General features: G+C 43.1%; 1 protein-coding gene across 2 annotated transcripts; it reads left to right on the forward strand.

Moving 5' to 3' along the window:
* Positions 1–378: 378 nt before the first annotated feature.
* On the forward strand, positions 379–7,286 carry LOC106083983 (uncharacterized). 2 transcript variants are annotated; one of them, XM_013247337.2, is made up of 5 exons: positions 379–516; positions 573–688; positions 756–943; positions 6,133–7,004; positions 7,059–7,286. In XM_013247337.2, the coding sequence occupies exons 1-4, from the start codon at positions 458–460 to the stop codon at positions 6,985–6,987; spliced, it is 1,218 nt and encodes a 405-aa protein (XP_013102791.2). In that variant the 5' UTR covers positions 379–457; the 3' UTR covers positions 6,988–7,004; positions 7,059–7,286. The 2 variants fall into 2 exon arrangements, with proteins under 2 accessions (XP_013102791.2, XP_013102792.2); XM_013247338.2 differs by having other exon boundaries at positions 7,082–7,286.
* Positions 7,287–16,382: the final 9,096 nt, after the last annotated feature.

Raw genomic sequence — 16,382 nt, forward strand, 5'->3', positions numbered from 1 at the left:
ATATGTTCTGACATGCAATCACTACGCACAGTTGTGGTTTCTGAAATTCATTAAAATCTATGCCATTTGTTGTATATTCCCATAGCTTTTGTTGAAAACAAATGACAGCTCCATAACCCTGCGCATGACCTACACCACAAATGAACAGAAAACTTTAGACTGCTTACAGAAAACAACAAATATGAGCCACACGTATCAAATTTTAATAATTGATGAGATAATCAGACCACTTTATTCGATCATTAAAATACTTTTCAGCTTATGGTAGTCAAAAAGTATTCTACACCATCCCACCGACAAGGAATGACATTTCTGTACTTTCACACTAGCGACATCTACCGGCAATTATAGCATCTTATAGGTGAACAACTTGGCAGCACTTAGACTCTTTAACTGTCAGCTGTTGAACCAAACACGAGCCCATGTAAACAAATAGAAAATAACAAAGAAAGTAAATATGAATTTAAATGTTACAGACCAATCAATTAAAGTTCATCCGAAAACTACGTACTTGAGGTAAAATTTGAAGCATACATATTGATGCACTTAACTTGTACAAGCAAATGTTTCAGTCCCAACGAGCTAACCCAACTACGAAATATTGAAACAGATGCTGTTAGTGCCGGTCTCAAAAGAACTCTGCCACAAAATACCGAAGAGGAGAAAAGTGAATTGGAAAATCTGTATGGTATGCGAGTTTGATTATGTGCAGGAAAACAAACTGCAAAAATACTAAATTGCCGCTTTTTTTATAGATCAACTACAAAAACAATTGTCCAAGCCCCGCATAGAGCGTTTAGCAGGCAGAGCTGTTGGTCAATGGGATCCCTCGTTCAAAGCAGTTCGCGTGGTACGCAAGGATGGTAAATTTGGAACATTTGGCTACAGTGCAAACGGAGAACATTATTTGGAATACTATGAGGCAATGTTTTTGTTGGAAGTGGTAGGTATTGATTGGCATGTTTATCAGAGAATTTGTTTTTTTTTTAGAAATTTGGATGTCATGCAAAATCTGTGCGGCAAGTGATGGCCCGTGCAGCCATCGGTACTTTTGTGGGGACACAATACCAGACATGAACCAACTTAGGGCGCGGTATGGAAAACAACTAGGGATTTTGTAAATGGCACGGAATTCCTGACTTGGATTTTCTTTTTCGAGGTTACATTTTCGTATTTCGTGCGCATAGCAAGCCGATTACTATCTTATGTGTATGTCCATAGTGGCAAGGTGCGGATTAATATCCGCATCTTCTTTTCAACCTAACCTAGATGTCTCTTCAAATGCAACAGGAAACCCTTGGGTTCGCATCCTACCGAGAATATCAAAAACATTTTTAACCAATAATCCAATGCAAATTTTGCCCATGAACATTCCACTAAGGAACAGGGGCAAACTTCTCACATATCCATGAGTGCAGTCCGATTCAAGTTCTAAGCTCAATGATAAGGGGCCTCCTTTTTATAGCCGAGTCCGAACGGCGTGCCGCAGTGCGACACCTCTTTTTTCTGATGGTCTCACCAGGCGTTCATCGTCATAGGCGGACATGCTAACCTCTGCATAACAGTGGCCTCCCACAAATAATACTAAACTGCCAAATCTTACGTGTTGTTGTTGTAGTAGTAGCCACATTTGCATATGGAGGAAGCGATCCTCCTTAAACTTCTATAGGTGAGCAAGCTTGTTCCGGTCCATAGGACCGATGGCTGCGGGAACGTTATGACCGTTATGATTATTTCAAGCCGGCAATTACTCTTAAGCAACAACCAGTGCCACCCAGAATCTCCCTGAGACTCCGCTCGATACCGATGATTGTCGTCGACTGCGGTGCGGAGAATTCTACTATCCGTAACCTGTGGAAACGCCCAGCAGCTCCGTATCAAAATACAACGGTTGCGTTGGCTAGGTCATGTGGTCGGAAAGGATAAAGAAGTTCCAGCGATAAAATCTTTTGAAGGCGATCATAGGTCATGTTGTCGAAATGGATAAAGAAGCTCGTCTGCGGCTACAGTCTTTTGAACGCGATCACTGTGATACACGAAAACCGGAACGTTCAAAAGTCCGCCCGGCACGGGATGACTAAGAGCACAACACGGGTTGGAACTCTCATTTCCGACTTGTGTGGTGTTCATCGTCATAACGAGAAGCTCACCTGAGAGCTACCGAGCGGGTCCACAGTTGGCGGACAGTAGGATGCTCCATACGCGGAGTAGCTGCAACTGCAGTCGTGGACAATCACCGGTATCGATTGAACAGTCTGAGGAAGTGGCCGGCTTGCACCGGCTCGTGCTTAATTACTAAGTGCCTATGATACTCCATATGCGATATAAAGCGAGTTATTAGCGGCAGTTAAAGAGGTGGCGTGTGTCGTGTGATCCCAGATCACCATCGGGACACACATCCTGCACTTTGGCATCAGTCCTTGCTCTGTAGGGGTGGAGGCGGCTGCGTCTGCTGGATCGTAATTGAACCAGAACTACTCTGGTTTGCCGGGAGAGGTGAATTTCTTCAGGTGCAATAGGAGGCGGTCGTTCTCCAAGGACTACATTCACTCGGTAGCTATTTACCGCATCTGCTACCGCGTCTGCATGAATGTTGTCTAGACCTGCTTGATATGAAGCTTGATCTAGAGGTTCTCTTTTGTAGCGCTGAACCTCACGCTCTAGATCATGTAGATCTACCTTAAGGCTTCTGGGCGGTGGATATCTATCCACAAGATGATGATTTAGATGGTCTCTGCGATAACAACCCAAAAGGTATTGCTTAGACAGGATGTAGTTATGTCTTCGCACTGATAGGATCTTTGTCTCCTGATGGAGGTGGTCCTCATGAGAACTGAGGAGACAGACCGTCGCAGTTCGGAGGGCGGCATTCTGACAGATCTGAATATTATTCCACCGCGTGTCACAAAACTGACGAAACCACTCAGGCGCTGCATAACTCACTACAGCCGGCCAATTGCTTTGTACGTGGTCAACAAGGTTTCTTTATATGTGGAGGTGGCGATCCTCGTCACGCTCCATGTGACCTCGTTCCGGTCCATAGGACCGCTAGTCGCGGGAACGTTATGGCCATTGGTTATTTAAAGGCGTCAATAACTCGCCTTGTCGTATCGATTATCATGGGCACTCAAGCACCCTAAGTGCTGCCGGCAAATGACTTGAGGACCTTGTTTCTAATTTTGACCTAATCGCAAAGTGCTGTGACATGTGAGAATAATGTGTAAGAGCTCTCAAATGTGACAGCAAGTATTTTGGGACACTTGACGGTCAGAATCGACTTTCGCATTCAGCTCATCATTCACCTCACGCTTATCTGTTGTGAACAATGTGGCTGAAAATTTGGTGACTGAAGTATTCAGATCTCTTGCAGCGAAATAAGCGGCAAGTTCGTTGAAGTAGATATTTAACTTATCGCAGATGTCATCAATGGGTGAGGGCCTGATGCCGTGACCGTACAATCTTACGCATATTATACGATCTCTATGCCGTCTGGAGGGGTGAAATAGAGGATAAGTAGAGGTTAAACAGTGCCGGAAATATCACCCCGCCTTGAGGAACTCCCTGTTTCTCATTACAGTGTTTTTATTTCTTATTTCTAAATTTCACAAATGATTGGCGACCACACAGATAATTCGCGACCCAGCGTTTCAGGCCTGGCTGGAATGACGTGTTGGCGATGTCATCAAATAGTTTCGAATGCCTTCGATGGTTCGAGTGCCACGATGTCTGCCCTATCACATGGCCAGGCCTGATTGAAGCCACGGCAAATGTGTGCGGTGATGGCATGCAAAGCTGTTCTTGTGCTATGCATTTTTCGAAATCCTTGCTGATGGTCGGCGAATGGAAATTCTCTAACAAGTTCGGGAGGAGCAGTCTTTCAAACGTCTTGGCTACTGGTGAGAGGAGGAAGACTCTCCCTTACTCGGGTCCATTCCAGCCTTGAGTAGCGGGATCACTCTGCCCATCTTCCAGAAATCGGGCACTATAAGGGTGTTCAAACACAGGTTGAGGACAGTTATAAGGTACTCGACTCCAAGTAAATCCTGATTTTTCCAGCTTGAGTGTAGAGATTCCATTGGGGGCCAACGCCTTGAATGACATTCTTAACCACGGGTACGACGAATAGCTCTCCTCTTTGCCCTGTCATTCTCGGGATGCACAATAAATTGACGGTTGAACGATTTGGCGCATCTCTTCGGATCAGTCACAGTTACGTCGCCAAAAGTGACTGAGGTCATATCGTCCAGTCTACGAGTGTTCGAGAGTGACTTAACAGTAGACCACACCTGACCTACACCACACCTTGCCTACACCGATATCAATTGTTCCAGCTTCAAATTCCGCTTATGTTCGTTGACTACCCTGTTTATTTCCAGATTCAGCTCACTGATTCTGGTATTATTGGGGTCCGTACAACGAATCCCACCACGCTCGTCTGAGTGTACCACTGCCTACGCCGGAAAATTGTGCCGCGAGCGTCTGCTGCGTTTATGGTGTTTCGAAATTTTCACTCGTCAACTAGCATATTTGAGGGGGTAGTCAGTTCACTGAAGCAGTGATTGGTGTACTCTCCGAAACCGTCCCAATCGGCTTTCTTCTGTATGATAAACATCCGGCGCTCAGACGTTATGAAGTCGACTGCTCGGTCGATGGTGAGAATTACGGGGAGTTGGTCTGATCCCAAGGAGGGATCATTCACCGTGGAGGACGTGGAGCTTTAAATCTGCTCTGCCACGCTGGTCGTTACCTAGGGGAGAATGCCATGAAACGTGATGTGCATTAAAGTCTCCTAGTGCCATCAAATTTCAAGAACAATGCCTTTTCCAGAACTGGTGTTGCGACAGTTGGTGTTAGCAGCTGCTGCTGCACATATTGAGACGTGACAGAGTGGAAGGGGTCACATAGTCCGACGACTTTAAATGACAGCATGACAGTACTCTCGAAACGTACCACACAGGCTGGAACTTTGAGGTCCGATCTATGTGGGGTTCATTGTTATCACGAGAAGCTTAGCTGCGAGCCACCGTCCACAGGTTGCGGATAGTGGAATGCTCTATACGGAGTAGCTGCAACTGCAGTCGCGGACAATCACCGGTATCCAGCGGAGAGTCTCAGTGAGAGGCCGGGCGGCCACGGCTCTTGCACAAATACTGAGTGCCTAAGATGCTCGATATGATGAGGCGAGTTATTGGCCACCTTGTTCCCGCGGCGATCGGTCCTTTGGACCGCAACGAGCTTGCTTACATATAGAAATTTGGCGAGGATTGCCACCTCCACATGAAAATGTGACTACAAAACAATAACAACTCGAAACGTAGGCAGGCCAAACCAAGTCAGAAAGTGCATCAACTCTATACACCGATTACACCTCATGGAAACCGACCAATGATGGATTCTGTGGTCTACTCGCATATACGGACTGCGTCTCGCAGAAATAAACAGACAGGTTTCTCTGAAGCAGCCAGTCCCTGACCGAATGAGGTTTCCATTGTGGCGATGAGAAGATGCTGTCGTGGTTAACAATCGAATTCTTGGATTGTTGTTTTCAACATCTAGCACCAACGAAACATAAATTCTTCAGGTTTGCCTTTTAGATGTAATGCTAAAGATTACACTGGGAGATTATCAGTTGATCACCCAGGTTGTGAAAATAACTATTTATCTCTCCACATAAGGAGGCCACCGTAGCGCAGTGTTTAACATGTCCAGCTATGACGCTGAACAATGCCTGGGTTCAAATCCTGGCGAAACCATCAGAAAAAAAATTTCAGCAATGGTTTTCCCCTCTGATGCTGGCAACATTTGTGCGCTACTATGCCATGTAAAACTTCTTCCCAAAGAGGTGTGGCACGCCGTTCGGACTCGACTATAAAAAGGAGGTCCCTTATCATTGAGCTTAAACTTGAATCGGACTGCACTCATTGACATGTGAGAAGTTTGCCCCTGTTCCTTATTGGAATGTTCATGGGCAAAATTTGCTTTTGCATCTCTCCACACAGCATTATCAAAGCTATTAACGCTCACCAGAATTAAACTTCCATCTGCATAAGCAGGTGTGACTTGAAAAATTTGAATTCAATGCATAAATAATGAACTTCTAAATATTTTCCATTTTGTTTTTTGTACTTCTAGAACCGCCTACAACTTGAGTACAACAGTCGAATTCTCTCAATTGAACAATCATATCTGCTGCTAATGGGCGAAGAGAAATCCGGGAAATTTCAGGAATATCTTGTATATTCTCATTTCACACGTGTTGGCTACATTCTGGTGAAACATCAAAACATCAACTTTCCCAAATACCAAGTGGAAACGCCCGAAGATTGTGTGTGGGCCATATTCGAAGCTGAGTTGCAGCATGAAAGTGTACCAGACTATGTGAAAAAATCTTTGTATTATTCAAAAATCAAACAACAATTTGATCAAATACGTAATGACATAAAACAGCAACATAATAAACAAGACCATCCAACAGCAGATAGCAATGGGGGGCAGGATGTGCTAATGGATTTTGCCAATAAAAAGGCCATAAATTTGAAGCGAAAAGCCCAAGATGATCAAAGGGAATACTACGATAATTGGAACCGAGCTAAGAGAGGACGCTATAGCAACACAAAGATATTCAAAGGAAGTTTGGTCGATTTTCTTAAGGATGAAGTGGAGTACAAGCGTTTCAAGGAGCAATTTGAAAAATTTGATATTGTGCCTTTAACGTCCTACGCAGATGAGGAAGATGCTGAAGAAGAACTTGCAGAAGAGCATGGTTTAAATATCAGTTTCGATGTCTATTTGCACAATGAAGGCTTTCGCAAAAGTTCTCCCCATCTGCCAAATTTTCGAATCGTCATATTGCAGGCCGAGCAAAAGTTTCCCAATCACAGAGAAATGTATTGTACATATCGTAAGCAATTGAATGCAGTGCCATTGCTGCTGGTCACAGTCAATGAGTCTAAACAAATTCAGGCATTTTTATACTACTTTAGCTGAGGCCCGCCTAACAAAAGGTAATAAAAACACACAGTACTATTTGATGATGTTTTCTTTGCATTGCATTCCAGCTGGGCAAACTGGTATATCATAGCATCAACACTTTCCCCACTCAACACTGATGATACAATGGCAGCCACGACTTTTACTCTACCTCCGGATTGTTTATTTCCTTTCCATGGTTTATTATTAGAATAATATTTTATCACTTCATTTATTTTTGTTCATAATTTTTGACATATAGCAATTAGTATTTGTGTGTTCTCAACTAGCTATAAAAGTGTTTGTGCTTTCACCTATTCCGGCATCATCTCAGTATCATTTTCCAGACCGTGAACCATGTATAATTTTGTTTACTATTCCATGTGTGTTTAGTTCATTAATTCACTTGAATTTATTTGTACATTTTTTTCCCCGAATCCAACTGTGCGTATACGCAATTTGTTATTGATTCTTTTTTTGTATCACGTCATTCTGCTTGATCCCATCTTTGATGAAAAATCTTCGAAAGATCATGTATAAATTGTTCTGGTCCAAAGACTTTCAGTATAGAAATTGCTGAAACCGAAAAGGCGCAAATATAAACACCAATAGCCAAAACCCACAAATGCTATGTCACTCAAACCGCAATTGCGCACTAGCCAGGAAAAGCCATAGATAGGACAATTGTTGAACTCCTCTGTCCGTAGCTGGATTCCAGCCACTTAGCTCTTTTGTTAGGGTTGAAATGGTCCAGACTTTGCACACTACCGTTGACGGTAACATCCGCTGTGGTCTTTGGAGAAAATTGGATCGATAATACCACCAGTACACGACCTCTGTCAATCTACTAGGTTGTTGTTGTAACCACATTTGCATGTGGAGGTAGCGATCCTCGTCATGCTCCTGTAGATGAGCAAGCTCGTTCTGGTCCAAAAGATCGATCGCCGCTGGAACAAGGTGGCCATTGGTTATTTAAAGGCGCCAATAACACGCCTTGTCATATCGAGCATTATAGGCACTCAGTATTTGTGCAAGTGCCGGTGCTGTCCGACTCTCACTGAGACTTTCTGCTCGAGTGTCCGCGACTGCCGTTGCAACTACTCCGTATGTAGCATTCGACAATCCGTAACCTGTGGACGCGCCCGGTAGCTCGCAGCTAAGCTTCTCGCAACAGTAATAAACACTACACAGATTGGATCTCAATGTTCCAGCATGTGTGGTGCTCACAGCTATCCCGTGCCGGGGTTCTCACTTTGCACCTTCTTTGCCATAGAGCGAGTCTCCCCGCCTGCTTTGTTCCTTGTTCCCTGCAGGGGTCTGAAACAAGGCAGTGAACTTCTTCAAGCTTAGATGGGAGTCTTCTTCGCAGTGGCTTTCTACCTTTCTAATTGGAGAGCTTTTTGACAGAAGATACAAAGTCGGATGCCGTATTTCTCAATCGCACTGATAATGTATTAGCGGCCACTTTTTTGGTCGCGTTATTCAACTCCACCAAAGGCGGAGAAGCGCCAGTCCCATATGGTCCACTGAAAGAAGTGGATTAAGGAGTTTCAATTTCAGAACCTACTATACTAAGTGCCTTTGATACTCGAAATGATAAGGCGAGTTATTGGCCCCATTTAATAACAACTAGTAAAAGCGTTCGGCCGGGCCGAATCCTAGGAATCCATCACCATAGATTCTGCTAAAATATGGGAGCTATATCTGGTTATAGACCGGTTTGGACGGTACTTGGCATAGTTGTTGGAAGTCATAACAGAACACCAAGTGCAAAATTTCAGCCAAATCGGATGAAAATTGAGGCTTTCAGGGGCTCAAGAAGTTAAATGAGGAGATCGGTTTATATGGGAGCTTATAGCATATAGACCTATTTAAACCATACTTGGCACACTTGTGGGACGTCATAACAGAAGACTATTTTCAAATTTCAGTCAAATCGGACAAAAAATGCGGCTTCCAGGGGCACAAGAAGTCAAATCGGGAGATCGGTTTATATATCAGCTATATCAGGTTCTTGACCGATTTAGACCGCGCTTGGCACAGTTGTTGGAAGCCATAACATAAGACTATGTGCAATATTTCAGTCAAATCGGACAAAAATTGCAGCTTCCAGGGGCTCAAGAAGTCAAATCGGGAGATTGGTTAATATGGGAACTATATCAGGTTATAGACCGATTTAAACTGTACTTGGCGCATTTTTTGGAAATTATAACAGAATACTGTGGGCCAAATCGGATGAAAATTGAGGCTTCCAGGGCCTCAAGAAGTCAAATCATGAGATCGGTTTATATGGGAGTTTTATCAGGTTCTTGCCCCATTTGGACCGTAGTTGGCACAGTTGTTGGAGGTTTTAACAGAACTCTATGTGCGCAGGATACAATTGGGGCATATATCCTGCTCGTTAGCATCACTCCTTGTTGTTGTTGTTGTAACAGTGTGTTGTGTTCTATCTTTCGTCTACTTCGTTCTGTTGTATATCCAGATCCGGGAACTCTACGACTATGGTAGAGTGTGTTCAGAGGGCTCTGGGTCTGAGTCGGGTGGATTTGGCTGGGTATTTAAACGTGTGTAGTGTGGCCCCTGATCACAATCCGGACGTACATCCTGCACTTTGGCATCAGTTCCTGCTCTGTAAGCTTCAGCCGGATCGTAATTGAACCAAAACTACTTTGGTTTGCCGGGGGAGGTCAATTCTATCGGGTGCGTTTCAGGGCTATTTATGAATGTTGAATTATCCCTAATTTCCACAAATGACTGGCGACCACACAGATTATATGCGATCCAGCGTTTCAGGCGTGGCTGGAGTGTTGTGTTGACGATGTTCTCAAATAGTTTGGCATGACTGACCGTGTCGAACGCTTTAGATAATTACAGTGTCACGAGGATTGTCCTAGCAGATGGCCTGGACTGATTGAAGCCAAGGCAAATATCTGCGGTGATGGCATGCAATGCAATTGTTGTGCTATGCATAGTCAAAATGAGGTTCAAGTAGCAGTGGCACGACTGAAAAACAACACGGCAGCAAGAGCCGATGTTGCAAGCTGAACTATTTAAGACCGTAGGCGATACGCTTATAAGGTGTATGCATCAACTCGCCTACGCGATCTGGTTAGATGAATGCATAACCTTTGATTGTTACCTCTGCATACTATGTACCGCACACGAGAAAGTAGACAAGACACAGTGTGTCATCTACAGAGGAAAAAGTCTCATTCCCATCTCATACATCTAAAGTCAATGAGATAATTGGGCCCTGTCAATGCGGTTAATCCACCATAGACCAAATATTTGCACTGCGCCAAATCCTGGAAAAGGCCTGAGATGGACAAGTTAACGCTTACTTACCACCACTTCGTTGACTATAAAACGACTTTCGACAGCCCTATACCTTAGAAATTATTTTAAGCCATGTCTGAGGACCATAGGACCGATCGCGCAAAAACATTATGACCTATGGTTATTTAAAGACGCCGCACTCAGTATTTAAGCAAAAACCTATGCTCTTTGATTGTCCACGACTGCAATTGCAGCATTCTAACCTGTGGACCGGAACCGTCCGGAAGCTCCCAGCTATTTTTTTCGTTATGTGGTGCTCATAGTTATTCCGTCCTGCGGTTTAACATCAAAAATATGATTTGTTAGTTATTCAGTCTGCTGTTATTTGAAATTGTTTAAAAATTTTAGAAAATTAGAAAATTGACCGATATTTCTTTATAGGTAACAAAGGATAACGGATGAATAGGCAAACAAAGGATTGAAATTGCCATGCTATTCAAGATTAATCAGGTTTTGGACCGATTCAGGCCATTCTTGGTTTGAGTGTTGGAGACCATAGAAGAAGTTATTGAGCAAAATTTCAGCCAAATCTGATAAGAATTGGGAGATCGGTATAAATGGCAGCTATATCAGGATATAAAAAGCGTTTTGACCATACTTGTCACAGTTGTTGAAAGTCATAACAAAATACGTCAGCCACATCGGATGAGAATTGCGCACTGTAAAGGCTCAATCAAGTCAACACCCGAGATCGTTCTATATGACAGCTTTATCAGATTATGAACAGATGTGAACCATACTTAGCACAGTTGTTAGAAGTCATAAAAAACACCACGTGCAAAATTTCAGCCATATCGAATAAAAATTGCGACCTCTAAAGGCTCAAGAAATCAAGATCCTAGATCGGTTTATATGGCAGCTATATCAAATCATGGACCGATTTGGCCCATTTACAATCCCAACCGACCTACACTAATACGAAGTATATGCTCAAAATTTCAAGCACGCAGCTTTACTCCTTGGAAAGTTAGCGTGCTTTCGACAGACAGATGCACGGACACTGCTAAATTGACTTAGAATATCAAGACGACCCAGAGTACATACTTGTTAGGCCTCAAATCAATATTTCGATGAGTTACAAACGGAATGACGAAAATAGTATACCGTCTTCTATCTGGACCATATTTCACAGGAGTGGGTAGGAGTTCTATCAGAACTCACTGTGCCAAATTGGATGAAAAATGAGCAATTTATGGCCTCAAGACTTTAAGCCAGGAGATTGGTCTATATCGCGCCTATATATCACTATAGTTCGATTTTATGAGATCAGAGGATCAGGTTTTTATACAAAGAATACGAAACCATAAAACTTGTTTGCAAATTGCCGGGTAAATACCTTTTGGGTATTTACTCAACGCCCATCTCTACCGATCTTTCAGGCAGTGTGGATTACACATTGCCTGAGCTGCTTTTCGATAAAAAAAAGTACTGTACCACTATTTCTGATAGAATCGATAAGACTACGATATCTCTAGTAATAGACGTTACATAGACTTCTATAGGGCTGGTTCCAAACTAGACGAACAGGTGGGCTTTGGGGTGTATTCTGAAGTTGTAGGATTGGTAATTTCGAGAAGGTAATTCGTCCCTTGTTGTTGTTGTAGCAGTTTGTTGTGTTCTATATTTCGTCTGTTTGATTTTGTTGAGTGTCCAGATCCAGGAACTCTGCAACTAAGATGGGGTGCGTGCAGAATGATCTGGGTCTGAGTCGAGTGGGTCTGGCTGGGCAGTTAAACAGGTGACCTGTGTCGTGTGGTCCCTTGTCACAATCCGGACATACATCTTGCACGTCTGCATCAATCCTTGCTCTGTATTGAGCGGCTGCATCTTCCGGAACGTAATTGAGTTGTCTAGACCCGCATGATATGCTGCTTTATCTAGAGGTTATCTCTTCTAGCGCTGAACCTCACGTTCGAGATCAAGTAGATCCGCCTTACGGCTTCTCGCCGGTGGGTACCTATCCTATATGATGTATTGGATGGTCCCCGCGATAACAGCCCAGGAGGTATTGGAAGTCATAACGAGCAATTAATGCAAAACTTCAGCCAAATCGGATAAACATTGCGCCCTCTAGAATCTCAAGAACCAAGACCTAAGGCCGGTTTATGTTGCAGCTATATCAAAACATGTACCGATTTGGCCTATTTACAATCCCGGCCCATTTACAACCGACCTACACTAATTGGAAGTATTTGTGCAAAATTTCAAGAGCCTAGCTTTGCTCATTCGAAAGTTAGCGTGCTTTCGACAGACGGACGGACATGGCTAGGTCGACGTATATTTCGAGGTGTTAACAACAACAACGGAACGGAATGCCCGGCCGACACGGGCTGGAACTATGAGCTCCGACTTGTGTGGTGCGATGACGACCCACGCAGACAAGAAAAGGACCATGATTTGCGGATCTGCACCTGGAATGTCCGTACCCTTTATAGAGAAGGTGCAGTATACGCGCTGGCGGATGTATTAGAGAAGTACAAGGCAGATATAACCGCCTTACAGGAAGTGCGATGGACTGGGATTGGCGTCACTACAACACCAAACGGTGACGAACTATACTATAGCTGCCATAACACGAGGCATGAATTTGGCTGCGTATTTGTGGTTAGTCGGAGACTGAAACACCTTGTCTGCAGCTTTACTCCGGCGGATGAGAGGCTAGCCACAATCCGCATAAAAACCAAATTCTTTAACATCAGCCCTATTTGTGCCCATGCCCCGACGGAAGACAAGGACGAACCGATCAAGGATATTTTCTACGAGCGCCTAGAGAGAATATGACTGCTGCCTTGACCATGATATTAAAATCTTTCTGGGAGATTTTAATGTGCAGGTAGAGAAGAAGGACATTTTTGGTCCAACAGTCGGAAAATTTATTCACAAAGCCACATGGCTGTCACCCGATCAAAACACGAAGAACCAAATTGATTTCGTTGTGATAGATGGATGATCGATCCGTGGAGCGAATATAGATTCGGATCACATTGAACATGGCGAGGAAAGTACGATCTGACACTGCACGGAAGCTGGACATCGAAAAGATGCAAACAAAACAGATGGCAGAGGCATCCACTCGACGGAGCCAACTGCTTCATGAAAGCACTCCTTGTTCCGATGATATAATGGCGCAGTGGCAAACTATTGCCCACTCCATGGAAAATGCCGCGAAATCCGTACTTGGGGTACCGGAAGCCTCCTCCAAGAAACCCATTGTACGACCAAGAGTGTCGAGATGCTACTGAAGCCAAGAATACGGCATATAGAGCAACCCTGCAATCAGTAGCAACGCGCCAGATGACGGAGAGGTATCAGGAGAAAAGGAGAGAGGAAAAACGTCTATTCCGCAGAAAGAAAAAGGAAATTAAAAGACGTGAGTGGAAGCGAATTGAGATGTACAGGAGTCAGAATGAAGTGCGGACATTTGACCAAAGAATTAAACATAAAACCGATGGCTTTGGTGCAGGCACATCCTCCTGCAGAGGCAAAGAATGAAATATGGTAACTGACACAGATAACATGCTGAGGTTATGGAAAGAAAATTTTACACAACTGCTAGTGTCCGACGTTGACGGCGAAGAGGATACCGCAGAACCAATCAATGATGATGGTATATAATGTTTACCTCCTAGTCAAAATGAGGTCCAAGTAGCAGTGACCCGACTGAAGAACAACAAGGCAGCAGGAGCCGACGAGTTACCCGCTGAACTATTTAAACCCGAAGGCGACACGTTGATAAGGCGTATGCATCAGCTTATCTGCGTAATCTGGCTAGAAGAACGCATAGCCGATGATTGCAACCTCAGCATACTATGTCCCGTACACAAGAATGGAGACAGGACGGAATGTGCCAACTGAAGAGGAATAAGTCTCCTCCCCATCGCATACGAGATACTCTCGAGCGTACTGTGTGAACGATTAAAATCTAAAGTCAATGAGATAATTGGGCCCCATCAGTGGCAGTAAATGGAGATAAGATGAAATGGATGGTTGCAACGCCAAAACGCCTTATACAACCGAGCAGATAAAGAAAATGGAGAAAGTTGGGAACCACAACTTTGAGATAGTCACTTTAACTTTATCTACCTCGGCACCGCCGTAACCGATACGAATGACATCAGTTTTGAGATAAAGCGAAGGATAATACTGGCAAATAGATGCTACTTTTGAGCCAAATAAGCAGTTTAGAAACAAGGCCACCTCTCGACAGATACTACCCGTGTTGTTATATGGTTCTGAGGCATGGGTACTTGTAAAAGACGAGGCAGTGCTTGGAGTATTTGAGAGAAAGATTCTTCGTAAAATATATGGACCAGTTTGCGTTAATGGAGAGCTGTATTAGCTGAATGACGACGTAAGCATAGTTACACGCATCAAAAAACAACGGCTGCGTTGGCTAGGTCATGTTGTCAGAATGGATGATGAAGCACAAGCAAAGAAGTCTTTTGGAGGCAAACACGGTGGTACACGCTAACCGGGAAGATCAATAGCGCGATGGAAAGATCAAGTGGTGGGAGACAACTCGAAACTTGCTGTCAGAGATTTTAGAATGAGCGACGAATCTCGAGGCGCCTGGAACGCTATTTTACGTACGGCTAGTGGAACAAATGATCTGTCATAGCCAATTAAAGTAAAGTAACAACGGAATGACAAAATTAGTATACCCCCCTTCCTATGGTGGAGGGTATAAAAATGTATATAACACCGGTGAAAAGAACATCTATTATAAATAGTAATACATATATTGGGTTGCCTTAAAAGTAATTGCGGATTTTTTAAAAGAAAGTAAATGCATTTTTAATAAAACTTAGAATGAACTTTAATCAAATATATAATTGCTATTTTGTTTGATAACCTTTTACCATCTTCCTGGCAAATTTAATATTCCACGCTCATAGAACTTCTGGCTTTTATTTGCAAAAAACTGAACCAAGTGCGATTTTATAGCCTCATCATTGCCGAAAGTTTTACCATTTAAGGAGTTCTGCAAAGATCGAAATAAATGGTAGTCTGATGGTGCAAGGTCAGAGCTATATGGTGGATACATCAAAAGTTCCCAGTCAAGCTCACTCAGTTTTTGGCGAGTGACCAAAGATGTGTGCGGTCTAGCGTTGTCCTGGTGGAATATGACGCCTTTACGATTGACCAATTCTGGTCGCTTCTCCTTGATGGCTGTATTCAATTTGTCCAATTGTTGACAGTAAACATCCGAATTAATCGTTTGGTTCCTTGGAAGCAGCTCAAAATATACCACACCCTTCCAATCCCATCAAACAGACAGCATAACCTTCTTTTGGTGGATATCAGCCTTTGAAGTGGTTTGAGCTGGTTCACCATGCTTGGACCATGATCGTTTTCGACTAACGTTGTTGTAAACAATCCATTTTGTCATCTTCAGTTATGATTCGTTTTAAAAACGGATCGAATTCATTGCGTTTAAGGTGCATATCACAAGCGTTGATTCGGTTTGTTAAATGAATTTCTTTCAATACATGTGGTACCCATATTAAAATTGAAGCCAAACAAACAAATGAAAACAAAATTTCGCGCACTTTTTTTCTAAAGCAAGCTAAAAGTAACAGCTGATAACTGACAGAAGAAAGAATGCAATTACAGAGTCACAAGCCGTTGAAAAAATTTGTCAACGCTGACTATATTACTACTATTGGGTTGCCCGGCGTTGACAAATTTGTTCACAGCTTGTGACTCTGTAATTGCATTCTTTCTTCTGTCAGTTATCAGCTGTTGCTTTTAGCTTGCTTTAGAAAAAAAGTGTAAAAAAGGTATATTTGATTAAAGTTCATTCTAAGTTTTATTAAAAATGCATTTACTTTCTTTTAAAAGATCCGCAATTACTTTTTGAACAACCCAATATATTACCGACAATTACTTTTTGGGCAACCCAATATTTCAATTATTCAATTACTCATACTGAGTGCTCATGGCAACTCTAAATATACCCATGCAGTGACGTTTGCTTTTACTCTTCTTATGTTTTTTTTTAAAAGGCAAAAAACCAAAGTCAATCTCTGAGAGTGAAATGTCAAAGCAACAGAATCAAATTGAAAGCCTACATGTGT

This window comes from Stomoxys calcitrans, chromosome 1, assembly GCF_963082655.1.
Source record: "Stomoxys calcitrans chromosome 1, idStoCalc2.1, whole genome shotgun sequence".
Taxonomy (NCBI): domain Eukaryota; kingdom Metazoa; phylum Arthropoda; class Insecta; order Diptera; family Muscidae; genus Stomoxys; species Stomoxys calcitrans.